The 15,724-nt window shown below is 43.5% G+C and overlaps 1 protein-coding gene and 2 long non-coding RNA genes across 6 annotated transcripts; 1 reads left to right on the top strand and 2 right to left on the bottom strand.

Moving 5' to 3' along the window:
* LOC127322163 (uncharacterized) lies at positions 1–13,414 on the top strand. 4 transcript variants are annotated; one of them, XM_051351116.1, is made up of 13 exons: positions 2–204; positions 318–383; positions 613–780; positions 1,681–1,812; positions 3,085–3,224; positions 3,717–3,827; positions 3,971–4,096; positions 4,556–4,644; positions 9,964–10,027; positions 11,232–11,333; positions 12,558–12,728; positions 12,824–12,903; positions 13,124–13,414. In XM_051351116.1, exons 1-13 carry the CDS (start codon positions 153–155, stop codon positions 13,185–13,187), a joined length of 1,365 nt encoding a protein of 454 aa, XP_051207076.1. In that variant the 5' UTR covers positions 2–152; the 3' UTR covers positions 13,188–13,414. The 4 variants fall into 4 exon arrangements, with proteins under 4 accessions (XP_051207077.1, XP_051207076.1, XP_051207075.1 ...); XM_051351115.2 differs by having other exon boundaries at positions 3–204; positions 11,229–11,333; XM_051351117.1 differs by lacking the exon at positions 9,964–10,027 and having other exon boundaries at positions 1–204; positions 4,556–4,687; positions 11,229–11,333.
* On the bottom strand, positions 5,635–6,729 carry LOC127322164 (uncharacterized). Its single transcript, XR_011742716.1, has 3 exons — positions 6,562–6,729; positions 6,281–6,393; positions 5,635–5,766 (listed from the first exon to the last, which is right to left on the bottom strand). It is a non-coding gene; the product is annotated as an uncharacterized lncRNA (long non-coding RNA).
* Positions 7,428–8,346, bottom strand: LOC127322165 (uncharacterized). The gene is made up of 2 exons (XR_007864559.2): positions 8,197–8,346; positions 7,428–7,897 (listed from the first exon to the last, which is right to left on the bottom strand). It is a non-coding gene; the product is annotated as an uncharacterized lncRNA (long non-coding RNA).
* Positions 13,415–15,724: the final 2,310 nt, after the last annotated feature.

The following is a 15,724-nucleotide window of genomic DNA, read 5'->3' as shown; positions in this document are numbered from 1 at the left end:
TCTGAACCAAACAGCCCAGTGTTCCCGCTCCTTCCCCTACCCCTCCCGCCTCCTTCCCCTGGAAGCCACCGCCAAAAACCCCAACCACCACAAACCCCCTCCCGGAGCCGCCGCAGCTCAGGCAGCCTGCCAGCCGCCGCCGAAGCCCTACAATGGGGGCGATGCGGTCGTGCCTGGACAGCTACGAATTGCAGTCCATCCTCGGTACGCGCATCTCCGGCGGCGCCGCCGCCGCCGCCCGAAACCCTAGCCCCCGCGTCGCGCGTTTCCTCTTCTCTAATAACAGCGAGCCGATTCCGCTTCTTTGCTTCCTCCAGCCAACGGGTCGACGGAGAGCGCGTTTCTCCAGGCGGTCATTGATGACGACGTTCCCCGCCTCAAGGGTGAGTTACCGTACGCCCCCAACACGGCTACCGTTTCGTTGTTTCGTTAGTCGATTTTGGCCAGATTTGATTTTGCTATTCTACCGGAGTAGTATTAAGCTGCTGACTTGCCATGTTTATCAACAATTTTTTTGACCCACATTGCGCAATTATTTAGTTTAGGACTTGGAGTTAGCTTTGTACACATTTCATCACAATCAATTCATCTGCCCTTTTTTGGTTGATATAGAGATGGTGCGTGCAATGGACGAGGAGGATAGGGCTAAACTTGCGGACATGGTTATACTAGAGGGATGTGGAATGCTGGAAATGGCCTCGTCCCTGTCCCAAATGGAGGTCTGCAAGTACCTCGTGGAGGAGCTTGGTTTCGACGTCAATCTCGGTGGCTTCCGTGGCGGTGCGTGCTTTCCCTCTTCGAGGTTAACTGCACTTTTGTTTTATGAGCTTGCTTTATTGTCATGCAAGCTGTTTTGGTTGTCTGATGCAACATGTAAAGTTCGGACAATGCCCGCCTTTGCTAGTTCTTCTATATATTTCCTAGCTCTAGTACCCTATTCCTATGTCCAATTCTGAATGCTAAAATTAGTGAACAAAAGCGATGATGTGCTCTCAAAATAGTTTTTGCCCTTGTTGTCTCTGTTTTGCACTTCTCAGGATTTTTTTGGTATGATTTCAGGGCACTTTGTGAAGTTAAATTCAATCCACGTTTGATTAATAAAAAATGTAGCTGACGCAGGTTCCTTTCCGAGATTTTTACTATTTTCTCATCATTTTTTACATCAATGGGTTGCTTGAGTAACATGGTACATTTTATATAATCTTTATTGAGATATGTTCTACTTTGATATGCTATCTTTTCCGTCGCGTTTTATGATTTAATACACAGCTCCCATCACATTCATTACATGTACTTCTACATTGTTATGAATATAATTGATTCATGTTCCAGTTTCGAGGTTATTTACCACTTTTAGGTGGTTCTGCATATAGCATCTCATAATGGAATTTGAAGCTTGCGGGAATATCTCCCGTCCCGAACTCACATGAGGGCATGCATGATGCAAGCCATGCTATATCTCATTATGTGGTTATCCTTATCCAGTGGTGAAAGGATCTCATAGAAATTTCGTGAATTATTTCTCACACTTCTAGGCATTTATCTAACGGTAGTAGATCAATGTAAGGAGGAAACATGGTATGCATAATACTACATTGGTAGAGCTCTTAGTGTTTTCACCTTCGACATGAGAGAACCAGAGATATTGGTGACCTGACAAAGTACTTTTTTTATTGTCAGGTCCAACACCTTTGGCTGGTGCAGCAGTGTCTGGAGAATTTATTTCTGCCAGATATCTTCTTGACCATGGAGCTGATCCGAATAAGATAGATGGGACAGGCTTTGCTGCTCTTCATGCAGCTGCAAAAAATGGTCTCTCTCTCTCTCTCTCTCTCTCTCTCTCTCTCTCTGCAATCTGCATACGCTCATTGATCTATTAGTGATTTTAATGAATGTTGATCTGTTGCTAAACAAGAACAGGTAAATATGAAGTCGTTTTGGGTATTGAAATATTCCTCTGTGTGATTAAGTATTCTACTTGTTCCACTGACTTCTTAGTTGCCCTGTTCTTCTATGCTGGGCTGGTTTGTTAGCCTCATGATAACAATCTTGAAACGATCCCACTATCTATTATTTACCTGTCTTAAACATTCTTCTTTCAATCTTCTTAAAGCTTTATTTGAGATTTTATTCCATATAACCTACCCCACTACTTGATCATTACGCACCATCGTCAATATGAACCTTGCATCCTGCAGGCATTGTAGCTCTTGTGGTTCTTCCCGATCATGCTTTGATACTATGGTGTTGATCCAAACATATCACAGAGAGGCCTACAACTTGGAAGAATATTGAGAGCTCCTAATTTTGCATTAAAGAAGTCTTGAGAATTTTCTTATTTTTTTACAGCATGCATATATCATGTCACTGAACTTACAGATAAAAAGGGGACAAATTTCACTGTGAAGTAGTACCAGCATGATACTATTTGCGCTGGTTTTGAATATGATACTACTAATTCACAGCCTTTTTTTTGTTTATCAAGTGTGGATCGAATTTGGATTTGATCTTTCGTAGCACGATGGATATATATTATCTCTATGTCATGGTATTTTTCAGAAGTTTTTACTAGTACACCTCAATACCTCAGAGGTGCGACTGAAAAATATGCCCCAAACCATTTTCATTACTGATTTACTGGTTTTTAAGTAGCCGGAACAGCCAACCTACTATTTGGCCAACACACTGTGCCCCCACCCACTGTTGTTACTGGACGCATATCTCGGTGTCTGAATCCATTCTGGATTTGGTGTCTTGCCAACACTATTGACCCACCTCGTTAAGGTGTCATTCATGTTCAATTGTTTGTTCGCTTTTGAACGTCTGATAGTTGCCATTTTAATTCCTTTCTGTAAATTATTTGATAACAACTTAGAGGAACTCAAATGCATTTTATGGTTACATTGATGTTTGCATTTTTAAATGTTTTTGCTTGTCATGATTGATACTATGGGAAGAGAAGGCCGTTATGGAGCTCTTTAGTGGCTTACTGCATATCTTATAGGAATTAATTGCCTAGTTGTCTTAGCCAGTGTGTCTGAATAATGGTTGCTCTGTATAACACTCATGTTAATGTATTTCCAGGGAATGAAGCGATAGTGCGTCTGTTGTTATCCAGAGGAGCCACAGTTGATATAGCTGGCGTTCATGGAACACCCCTGCACACTGCTGCTTCCTATGGGAATCCTGGTGCTTTGAAGATTTTGTTGGATCACCATGCAGATGTAATGTACATTAGTACTATTTTCATTGACAATATGGACAACTTGATGCAATCTGGATTATTTATATGCTTTGCTTTCATCTGTCATGTTGGATTTATCTTCCAAATTTCCACCCAAGACTACTTGATAATCAAGTATTTTTTACCATATTTTGTTTTGACAAGTCCAGCAGTCATAAATTTTCTAGTCACCTCTGCTTCAATCATACATTGGAAAATACCTATAATGGCCAAGTAAATTCAGGCCGCTCATGTAAATTTTATTGCCAAGTCGAGGGTAGCATCCGCTGTTAATTTAGCTTTAGAAATCCAAAATAATGGTAATTGTACAAATGTGAGTTTGGACATATATTTTGGCTGTATATAGTCGAATGCTTCTGGCCTGTGCTTTCTGTTTTGACTTTGTATTCACTGTGGTATTGTTGAGACCTGTTGAATTATGGCACTACTCACTTCTTTTGGAGGAAATGATTTTCTTCTTTTAAATTTGTAGCCAAACAGGGTTTCAGAAGTTTCAGGTACCCCTATAGTTACGGCTCTTGATTCTACTAAGCATGGGTTGAGTGAATCTATTTCACTGCATTGTGTCAAGCTACTTGTCAAGGTCTGGTAAAATCCTGTTTGCTTTCTTTTTCTTCATGTCTACGGTCTATCCATTAGTTACTATAGATTATAAGTCGTTTCTTATTTGATTCCATTTCTTCATGATCTGATGTATGCATGGCTTTGCATTGCATGTGTCCACAGGCTGGTGCTGATGTGAATTCCGCTAATCCAGACACTCCCTTGGTGGTGGCAACCAAGTATGGCTTGGCTGACTGTATTAAGTACTTGCTAGAGGCTGGCGCAGACCCTAACATTCCAGATAAAGAGGCGAGTTTTTATTCTTCCCAATCCTTTGTCATTCTTAGTATGTGTCAAATCTAATGCATATGGTATTTTTTGGGCTTAGTGTGTAGTCACATCCTTATGACATGGTGACATTTGTAATTTTCTGTATCTGTCTGCACATGCGCACAGCTGCACATCCATGTTGGGTTCATAGGGAATTATTTGTTTATATTGCAGCTTTTTTTCATGATTATTTTCTTTGTGAGGTAATCAGCTCATAATAAACTAATACTCCCTCCATCTCATAAAACTTGTAGAAGATTTGACTAAATTAGAATGTATCTACATACTAAGTAGTGTCTAGATACATCCAAATTTTGACAAATCCAAGACAACTTTCGTGAGACGGAGGGAGTATATTCCAGCGAAAACCACATCCAGTTTTCTGATGTGATATATTGTCCCTATAAAATTAATCTTCTTGCTTTTGTTACTTCACAGCATGGCCACCTGCCACTACAAATTGCTGCAAGCTTCGGAAAAAGAAGTCTTGTGGAGATTCTATTTCCTTTCACTTCTCCCATCAGAGCTGTTGAAGATCACCATGAGTCGACCACGAGAAGTTCGCCGGAGGTCAGTTTCAGTGGGGATGCTAGAACGAGTTTTCTGGAAGACTCACAATCCTTCACTTGCTTTCTCTGTGTATATCCATACATGGTGAGTTTACATACTAGTACCTCCAAAAAACTACTATTGCAAAAGAGTCCTACCAACACTCCCCCTCAAGATGGGGCAAAGATATTTAACAGCCCCATCTTGCTACAATTTTTATTAAAGTTCAACACACACACTCCTTTGGTTAATACATCAGCAAGTTGCTCCCCTGATCTCACATAGCTAACCTGTAAAACTCCCTTTTCTAATTTCTCCTTAATGAAGTGCCTATCAATCTCAACATGCTTAGTTCTATCATGATAAACAGGATTATTGACGATTTTTATGGCAGCCTGATTGTCACAGTACAGTCGGAGTGGAGCACCATTATAAAGATGGAGTTCACCAAGTAAGATTTTAAGCCATATCAACTCACACACTCCAGATGCCATGGATCTAAACTCAGCCTCCGCCGTCGATCTTGCCACCACACTCTGTTTCTTACTTCTCCACCCCACTATATTTTTGCCAACAAAAATACAATAACCTGATGTAGACCGCCTGTCATCTAGACACCCAGCCCAATCTGCATCCGTGTATCCTTCTATGTTCAAGTGACCATTCTTTGAAAATAAAATGCCTTTACCAGGACAGCTCTTGAGGTATCTCAAAATTCTGTTCACTGCGTCTAGGTGGCCTGATCTAGGATCATGCATGTATCTGCTTACAACACTAACAAAGATAAGCAATATCTGGTCTAGTGTGTGATAAGTAGATTAATCGACCAACTAGTCTTTGGTATTGGTATTTATCCACTGGGTCACCTAAATCTGCTAATATACGAAGATTTTGTTCGATTGGAGTTGTTGCCGGTCTACATTCTAACATACCAGTTTCTGCAAGTAAATCTAACACATACTTCCTCTGGCAAAGATAAATACCTTGCAGTCCATAAGCAACCTCAATGCCCAAGAAGTAGTGTAGATAACCCAAGTCTTTCACCTCAAATGATTTTGCCAGCATTTTCTTCAGACGTTGTATCTCCTTCTCATTATCACCTGTAATCACTATGTCATCAACATATACAACCAAGATTGTAATCTTCTCCCCTTGATGCTTAAAGAATAAGGTGTGATCGGCATTGCTTTGTAGATATCCCAGGTTGCAAATTTCCCTTCGAAACCTTCCAAACCATGCTCTAGGTGATTGTTTAAGACCATACAGAGATTTTTTTAACCGACACACTTTACCTTCAGTTTCTTTACTACTAAATCCTGGGGGAACTTCCATGTAAACCTCTTCATGTAGATCGCCGTGCAAGAAGGCATTCTTTACATCCATCTGATATAGTTTCCACCCCTTATTTGCTGCTATTGAGATCAAGGTTCTAATTGTGTTCATTTTTGCAACCGGGGCAAAGGTTTCGTCGTAATCAACTCCATGTGTTTGGTTGTACCCCTTCGCCACCAGCCTAGCTTTATACCTTTCCACCTTCCCATCGGGAGTTTGTTTAATAGTAAATACCCACTTACAACCTACAACTTTCTTATTAGCGGGGAGTGTGGTAATTACCCATGTATTGTTCTTGTCGAGTGCAGCCATCTCCTCAAGCATCGCTTCCCTCCAATGTGGATGCATTTTTGCTTCTTGCCAATTATGTGGAATAGGTTGAGCAGCATCCAATGCTGCAATAAAAGATTTATATGAAGTTCCAACAGATGTGTAAGATAAATAGTTGGAGACATTATATGGTGTTAGTTTTGAGGGCAATTTTCCTGCATTGATACGAGGTTGCTTCCTTTGTGCAATAGGAACATCCAAGTCAGTATACAGAGGAGGAGGAGTATTATTACTTGAGGTTGAGTCCATCTCAGATTCTTCTTGGGCTTCAGAATCATGTCCCGATGAAGTGGTTTCCTCCCCCTGCACATGTTGCTCCTCAATTATGTGTCTTCTCTTATACACCTGGATCTCTCGTTGCTCATTTGGTCTTGGCCACTGTGGTGCCTCGTTTTGTATATCCTGTTCCTCCCGTTGTATTTGCCCCTGTTCAATCTCATCTCCAACCGGTATTGCTCCAATTATCACCTTCCTCAGTGTTGTGTCATTGTTTTCTTCGTCTTTATCTCCCCCTATCTCACAATCTGCATCTGAGATATCATTAGTAACCAAATCAGGAAATACATCTGTTAAGTCAGTTGATTCTCCATAGAACGGTTCTTGCTCTCTAAATACCACATCCATACTCACAAACATTCTCCTTTCAGATGGACACCAACATTTATACCCCTTTTGCTTACCAGAATATCCTACGAAAATACACTTAAGTGCTCTGGGGTCCAGTTTTCCAACAGAGGGTCTATAATCCTTTACAAAACATACACACCCAAACACTTTTGGAGGAACAACGTATGTCAACTTTCCTGTTAAACACTCAATAGGTGTTTTACTATTTAGTACCCGTGATGGCATCCTATTCATTAAATATGCAGCTGTCATTAGAGCTTCACTCCATAGGAATTTAGGAACATTCATACCTATCATAATGCACCGGGTGATATCCAGTAGATGCCTGTTCTTCCTCTCAGCCAAGCCATTCTGTTCAGATGTACCTGGACAGGTAGTTTGATGGATAATACCAAAACCAGACAAATATTCATCAAACTCATAATTTACATACTCGGTGCCATTATCAGTACGGAAAAACTTCACACATGCATTGTACTGATTCATAATCATATTATGGAAATCCTTGAAGCATTCAAACACATCACTTTTTTTCTTCAACACGTACACCCAAGTAGTCCTAGTACAGCAGTCTATAAAGGTAACAAAATAACGGTTACCATTAAGAGAGGTTACCCCACTTGGACCCCAAACATCTGAGTGAATTGTTTGGAGTGGAACCAAACTCCTGTTATCAGACAAAACATAGGAAATACGGGTCTGCTTCCCATATTGGCATGCATCACATACTAAATCCTCTTTCTTGACCTTCTTATAGAGTTCTGGGTAAAGATATCCAAGATTGGCAAAAGACATATGGCCTAATCTACGATGATGAAGAAGAAGTTCTTCCAATGGAGAGAGAGATGCAGCAGCAACTATTGCAGATGTTATGTTGGCATCCATGTAGTATAGGCCATCACGCATGTTCCCCATCCCAAGACTTCTTCCAGTCCCAAGTTCCTGAAATAAGCACCATGTTGGAAAAAAGATAGCGGCACAATTAAGCTCATGTGTAATGCAACTCACAGACAATAGGTTGATTGGAAATGAGGGAACATGCAAGACTGATGAAAGTAACATGCCATTGTTGCAAATAATTGTTCCTGACCCCATAATTTTCTGTGATGACCCATCAGCTAGTTTAACATTTTGAAGTTTTGTTTCAAGATTATACCCACTAAAGGATTTCCTTGAACCAGCCATATGCCTAGATGCGCCCGAATCAATTAACCAAGGTACATCCATAGAAAAGTTGTTACCCCCGAAGTTTGTAGAGGCAGCAGAGGTGGAAGCCGATGTTGTCTCCATTGTTTGCTTGTCACTCAGATGTAGGCCTTTAAACTGACACCACTTCTCCCAGTCTTCAGCAGTCAATTCAAATTTCGCAGATGATTGAGGGGATTCCGCAGAAGTTGCGTAAATATTTGCTCTGCTCGTTGGATGGAGTCCTCGGCCACGACCTCTTCCATCAAAGCCACGTCCTCGGCCCCGTCCTCGCCAATCATGTCCTCTGCCACGCCTTCCTCCTGTTAGCTCAGGACATGCCATCCGGAAGTGTCCAGGCTGTCCACACTCGAAACACTTATTCTCAGAGAAATTCGGTGCTGGTCGCTGATAATTTCCACCATTGGCGGCGTAAAGTGCAGATCTTGTTTGTGCGATGCCATGTATAGCTTGCCCAGATGTCTCTAGCTTCAACCGAGTTTCTTCACTGATTATAGCTGAAATAGCTTGCTCTAGGGTGGGTAGTGTTGTACTCCCATATATTGCAGCCCTCCTATTTTCATATTTAGAGTCCAGACCATTAAGAAAATCTCTTACGCGCCTCTTCTCTGTCCATTTATGCACTTTCTCTATACACTTTCCACACTCCAAGTCTATTGAATCATAAAAGTCCAGATCACTCCATAGCCTTTTCAACTCAGATACATAATCCACCACAGATCGCTCTCCTTGGCTCAAACCTTGCAATTCTTTCTGTATCTTACAAGCAAGCATTTCATTACCAACTCCTGAAAAAGTACCTTTTAAAAGCCTCCAGATTTCTGAGGCATCCTTAATCCTCTCAACTTGCTTTGCAATCTTGGGTGACACGGAGCTCAGCAACCAAGCCCTGACTAGAGCATTTGTCATTCTCCACCGCTGACCTTCCTTTGATTCCTCTTCAGATGGCTTCTCCACCGTGCCAAGTATATATCCCTCTAATTTTCTTGAGACCAATATTGTCTCAGCATGCTCTGCCCAGCTTGCATAGCTCTCTGAACCCTCTAGCTTCACCAATGGCATCTGCAAAGGATGGATTTCCTCCTTAACTTCACTGTCTTGCCTTGCCCCACCTCCTTGTTGTTTACTAAGGGCATCAAACATCTGACTGTACCTCTCATCCATAGCCCGCAGGACTGCAGCAAGTTCACCAGATGTAACTGGCGTAGAAGTACTGACCTCACCCGCCATCTTCTGAAGTCACAAATTAGCCTTCTCTTGATGTTCCTCTTGAATTTCAGTACACACTCCCTCAAATCGACAGACAAATGCCCAAATTCTTACCAAGAATTTGCCTTTTCAGTACAGAGAAGGAAAAAAGGCAAGAGCAGAACTCCCCTTCCTCTAAATCCACCAACGACAGTACCTCAAGCTTCTAGTCACGGACAGCTCCACGAGCCCAGCGCCTCTCTTCTCCTGCTCCTTCTACCTCCCCCAGCTGCGCAGCCGCCGCCGCTGCTCCGATCCGAGGCGCCCGGCACCACCACAGCTCCCGCTGCGCCCCTGCAGCACCACCTCCTCTCCGCAGCCAGTCACCAATCAGGGCCTCCGGCGCGCCATAGCTCTGATACCATGTTGAAGATCACCATGAGTCGACCACGAGAAGTTCGCCGGAGGTCAGTTTCAGTGGGGATGCTAGAACGAGTTTTCTGGAAGACTCACAATCCTTCACTTGCTTTCTCTGTGTATATCCATACATGGTGAGTTTACATACTAGTACCTCCAAAAAACTACTATTGCAAAAGAGTCCTACCAACAAGAGCAGTAGCAAACTGGAGTGTCCAAGGAATTATTGCTCACCAGAAATCAAGATGCTCAATTCCTAAGGTTTGACTTGTATTGGAAGTTCTCTAACCATTCTATATTTCTATAGTTGCTTGTATACATGGATTTTACGAACTTGTAACCCTTATCTCACTTGAATGAGAATTTCACACATTGACTCAGGGTTTCTCCCCCTCAAGTAGCACCACCTGTTATTACTACAACAGGTGGCTGGCAGTAACTGTTAAGCTTTCCGTGGAATGTTATCGTAACTTGTCAGAATATTACATGGTTCCAGTAACACATATATTATGGTTAGTATTGCCTTAAAAAGTGAAAGTTAATGGGACTCGCGGTTGCTTGCATGGATTATCCCCCACGCTCAATCCATTGCACCAGCGAGTTCTGTTATTATACTATATGTATGAGTTGTATTTGTTTCGTATTATTCCAAGTATTCATGGTTACCATGTCACATAAGCCCCAGATGATAGGTGTGTTAGTACGCACATGTTCCAGACTCGACTGAGCAGGTTATTGTGCTGAACAATTTAGCAGCGCCAACATGGGCCGCAAAAGTTGGAGTGTCTACTGATTAACTATAACAACCAAAGTCCATGCAGCATGAATTACACGAGTAATTTTAAATTAGACTATTCATGGTCATTTTCACATGCAATTTACTAATAACAAACATAGTTGTTTCACTAACCATGATATATGTATTTGTTTTTCTTTTGAGAAGTAACACTACAATCTAACAAGCCTATTTTAAGCTTCAATCTTAGTCATCTTTGATCATTTCAGCAATACTTCAGCTTATCAAGATATTGTGACATAAGTAGTTAAATATTTTGCAAAGCAATACATAATCCCAAACGGGGTACAACATATTAATTTTTTTTATGTTGTACAAAATTAACAACACTAGCAATCATATTATTGTGAGATATATGCACGAAAATAATATTTATATTGCTACACTCGAAATAACGCTGCCAGGGGATAACTCCATGGCAACACTTAATTTACACAACTAACAGCTCTGGTTGCCTCCTCCATTCCTGTCATGATCTGGTGACCTCCACATCTGTGAGGATGTGCCCCTCGGCTGCAACTGGTTAACATCAGAGAATTTGAAGGGCAAAAAGTAGTTTTCACCTGCAGTGTGCTGTTAAGCTTGTGATGTCTTTTCCTAAATTTGCATGATTGCATCTCTTGGTGTTACTAACCTACTTTCCCATAATGTATGTTCATGGTTTAGAAGCCACGTAACAAGACCATGGATAAGATAGCTGATCTGAAATCGCAAGGAGAAAATGCAGTTAAGAGAAAGGACTACCTTGGTGCTTCAAAAATCTACTCAGAGGTACTCCCATCTTAATGCTACATGAGGTGCCTTGCGCTGTATGAATTGTGCTTCACCGTTTCATTGTTAGTTGCATTATCCTGTAAGGAGCAAAATAGTTTGTTATGCTTTGGATGTTCTTAGTTTGTATGTCAATAGTTTGCACTTGTTCAGTTTTTGGTCCTTTACCTTCAGCGGTCAATTTTGTGCACTTTATGTTACTAAGCAGATTAAACAGATGTCACAACTAGGAACTAAAAAAAGGTCAAAATTACAAGCGTCAGAAAAACATATGTATTGTTACTTGTTAGCAAGCTGCGGGAACCATGGGTATGTCTAGCAAAACATAACCTCAGATATTATGGTACTATAGTTTCACCAAAGTACATGAGATTAAATTTGCAAGCTTGGTGACGTCAAGGATCTACTTGCTGGGCCATTTGACTCCTTCGTCTTCCTTCCCAGTATGGAAACTTATTAGTCTATCTGACATGCACTGAGGTCCATTCACTCACGCCGTAATTTTTTCTGCAACCCAACTGATTCATGTTACAGTCCCCAGAGTTCCCCCCGCAACGCTCCGCTCTAGACCTCGTAGAATGTTGATGTCACTGTTGATGGTTGGGAGGCCTAGTGACTCTGCTTCCTGCCAAAGTGTCCTGCCAGCTAACAAGAGCTCTCCACTAGTCACCACCTTTCTGTGCAATCTACTATCTGTTGGTATAAATACATCCACAAATCAGTGGACTCAGCTCTCCAGTGGGGGGCAGCGCATTTCGGATCGGTGATAGTGCGGGGGATGTGAGCAGCATGTGTTCACTGTTGGGGAGGCGCTGCCGTGCAGGAGTGGCTATGCTGGGGAGAAATAGTGACTTTTACTGGTAGAGAAATGGAACCAACATAATTCTGCAGGGCCACTTGTCAGCACATATGTGGCTGTGCGATTAACAAAAGACAGAGTTTCGTCAAACGGACAGGACCAGATAACACGAGGTTATGTGCCTCATGCCAAAATACTCGGGGTAATTTCGTAAGTTCGACCACAAACTGGGGGGCTTCCGAAATTAACTCTTAACATTTCCACTATGTAAACTACATTTCCTAAATTTTATGCGTAAAGTAGCGGCTGGAGGATTTGCAAGTTATCTTGACTCCTGCTTGCTAGATGCAAAGGCAGCTAGTATATAGAATATTTTTTCTTGGATTTGACTCATATTATATATCTAAATTGTCAATTTGACGCAGGCACTTGAATTAGACAATTGTGATGCAACCTTGTATTCAAATAGAAGCTTGTGCTATGTTCAAATTGGCAAATCTCAGAAGGCTTTGCTTGATGCTCATGTTTGCATTGCAAGACGACCCAACTGGGTGAAAGGTTACTACCGGAAAGGGGCTGCTCATATGTCGCTCAAGGTTGGAAAGATTATGACTCTGCTAGTCATCTGTCGCCTTGTTTGCAACTTTGCATTAGCTTGCTGTGGATCATCTGTCCAATTTCTGTTCCCCAGGAGCACAAGAAAGCAGTTGAGGCCTTCTTGGATGGACTGAAACTGGATCCAGGGAATGCCGAGATTGAGAAAGTATTGTGGTAATTACTCCTTTTTTTGCACCCCAACACACGTATACTGATTAGTTAGGTGGAGTCCATACCTACACCATGCAGTAAAACAAACATATTTATCATAGCCTGCTTCTGTATATATTTTTTGTTTCCTGAATATGTAGTTGATCTCGAGAAGTCCTTGCACCATATTTTCATCTAGCTTTTGCTTTTATATAGGAGTATTAATTTTGGTCTATGTTCGCAGGGAGTCTTTGGAGGCTATGAAAAAGGATCATGCTGCTGCAGGAAATCTCGAGGCAACAGATTAGCTAGAATCGTACTGTTTTCACATGCCTTTTGATGCGCTCCGTCTGAGTTTGGATGCTATGTTCTGGTGGCTTGATCCCAGTTTCTTTGTAAAACTTCCGGAGGTGGAGGTCTGTTCGCCCAAAATTGTGAAGCTTTTGTTGACGGTCGAGCGCACAGGTAGATGAAGGGGGCAACTGTAACGAAGTTACAATATCTCAATGGCACATGTATCAAATGGTTCACAGCACACTATTGTTTCTTGCGTAGGCACTTCCAAGAGAGGGTCGGTGGAGCGATCACAATAACACCACACTTACGTAATCACATATTGTTTGGTTCAGTACTCTAGTGCTGCTGGTTATGGTCATGGAAAATGCACATTTGAGTGTTAAGTAGCGACCATGGCTCCTTCAGGCCCTAGAGGGTCTGGCAGAATCGCCATGCATTCAAACGCCCAACAAATCGAAACCACAAAAGATGGAAGATTTCATTAGATTTGTACAAAAGACGACGAATACAAATAGTAAACTAGCGGCGGTTGAAGGCGTTGTAGTCGGTGCTTTCTGCGCCGTCGCCGTCGTCAGTGAAATCCTAGTTCTCTTCCTCCTCTTTTGGCACCAGATGTTGAGAAGGAGCGGTGGCGGCCAAGTCGACGAAGTTGCGGGAGTCCTTGGCGGACCACAACTCCACCTCCCGTGCGTTGTAGGTCACCTGGGTAGTCCTCGTCGACGGAGCGGCCGAGCAGGTGCTTCCCTGGCGCGTCCTCCATGTTGTCGTGGTCGCGGTAGGCCGCCTGCGCCTCGAGCTCCATCTCCCACCACTTTTTCGTCGGTGGCAGCGGCGTCGGCTGGTGGACGGCTTCCTCATTGGGGCGGCGAAGGTCGAGGCGCCCGCGTGGAAGCGAGCTTGGCGCCTCCTTCACCGGCGATGCGGAGGACCTGCCCCGCTGGCTGTCGCGGATGATGACGCCGCCGGAAGGCCTCAGGTATCGCGCGGAGCGTTGCAGGCCACCAGAACCATATGAACCGGATCGAGAAGCTCCCAACGCCACCCGTGTCGGTGGGCGCGCAGGCGGCGCTATCATTCGCTGCGCTGCGGGAAGTATATTGACCAGCAAGGCGTGTCAACGCCGTGGATGCGAGGCCGGAAGACGTCGTGCTCCTGCTAGAAGGCGTGGCGCCACTCCAGGCTCGTCGGTGCCCACTCCGCCGGCGGCGCCCCGCCGGCGGCATATGCGCGCGCCGCACCTCGATGAGCAAGTGCAGCTCATGTTTGTCTGGAGGAGGCGGCGGCACTGCGTAGCCGGCAGCAGAGAGGTGCCAGTCGTGCGGCAGGCGGTACTCCATCGGCACCGGGATGCCAGTAGAGTACATCCGCCTCATCAAGGGTGAACTGGCGAGAGCGCTCGCCGTCGGTGCGCTTTCGTCAGCCTCGTAGTTGTCTGCCATGCCTCCGGTGTTGTGTTTGTCTGGTGGCGGTCGATTCGAGGGTCGGTGGCTAGGGTTGGGAGGATTTGGGCGGAGACAGCGGTGTCGGCGGGGAGGTTTTTTGTTTACCCGGAGTTGCATTGATGACATGCGGGGAGTTAGGCCGCCGCCGCGTGTACGGCGTCCGGTCGTCACTGCCTCGGGTTCTGGCAACGACCGACATTACGCGTCTTTAAAAACGCGACCGACGGATGTCTCTCTGACGGGAGTGGCCCACATACGAAATTCGACGCGGCGCGAGGCGCCGGCGCGACTAATTCGCGCCCAACGCGTAGGGGACAACAAGGAGTTGCCGACGGTTTTATTAAGCTCAAAACTACAGAGACTTTATTGAACGTACGAGTGTAAGTTTAATTTTACCATCGGTCCCTAAATAGCTACGGGAGATGTTATTGGACTCGCAGTGGAGATGCTAAAAAATCATGTAGGCAACTAAGAACAACTCCAGTAACACATGTGGCCAACAAGTACAATAGTTGGCTATAAAAATGTACTACTTTTCTTTCTAAATAGATGACTTATTTTTTATTCACACAACTTGCTTAGGAGCACGTGCTAGAGCTAGCTCTTGCATAAGGGCATCTCCAACGGGGCGACGCATTTCGGACGCCCAAATTGTCCGCGAGCGCCCGTTTGTATCTCCCGTGGACGCGAAAATGACTTTTTTTCCGCATGTCCGTTTGCGTCTGGGGGTGGCTCCAACAGGTTTTTTTTACTTGTTTTTTTTCTCTTCTCCATTTAAACATAGTTCCAAACATTACATATTAAAACATGGTTTTACACAAACTAATACATAATTTGGAATATGGTTTGGAATATGGTTTATACAAACTCATACATAGTTTGAACCATGACACAAACTAAAACATTGGAAAATGAGGAAAACCAGTAGTGTTGGTTCCGTATGTTCGCTGCCAAGAAAGAACACTCTCGGGCACACTCAATCACCCAAACTGGAAAATCCAGCTGGCATTGATAATCCTGTTGTTCCCACCACGGTAGGACATACAGAGACCACCACTACTGACTTCAGTTGGCTCGTGGCCATATTCGCTGCAAAGAAAGAACAC

Source organism: Lolium perenne, chromosome 4 (genome assembly GCF_019359855.2).
Source record: "Lolium perenne isolate Kyuss_39 chromosome 4, Kyuss_2.0, whole genome shotgun sequence".
NCBI classification, from domain to species: domain Eukaryota; kingdom Viridiplantae; phylum Streptophyta; class Magnoliopsida; order Poales; family Poaceae; genus Lolium; species Lolium perenne.
The sequence above is the reverse complement of the archived record's forward strand: the minus strand, read 5'-3'. Positions and strand labels throughout refer to the sequence as shown.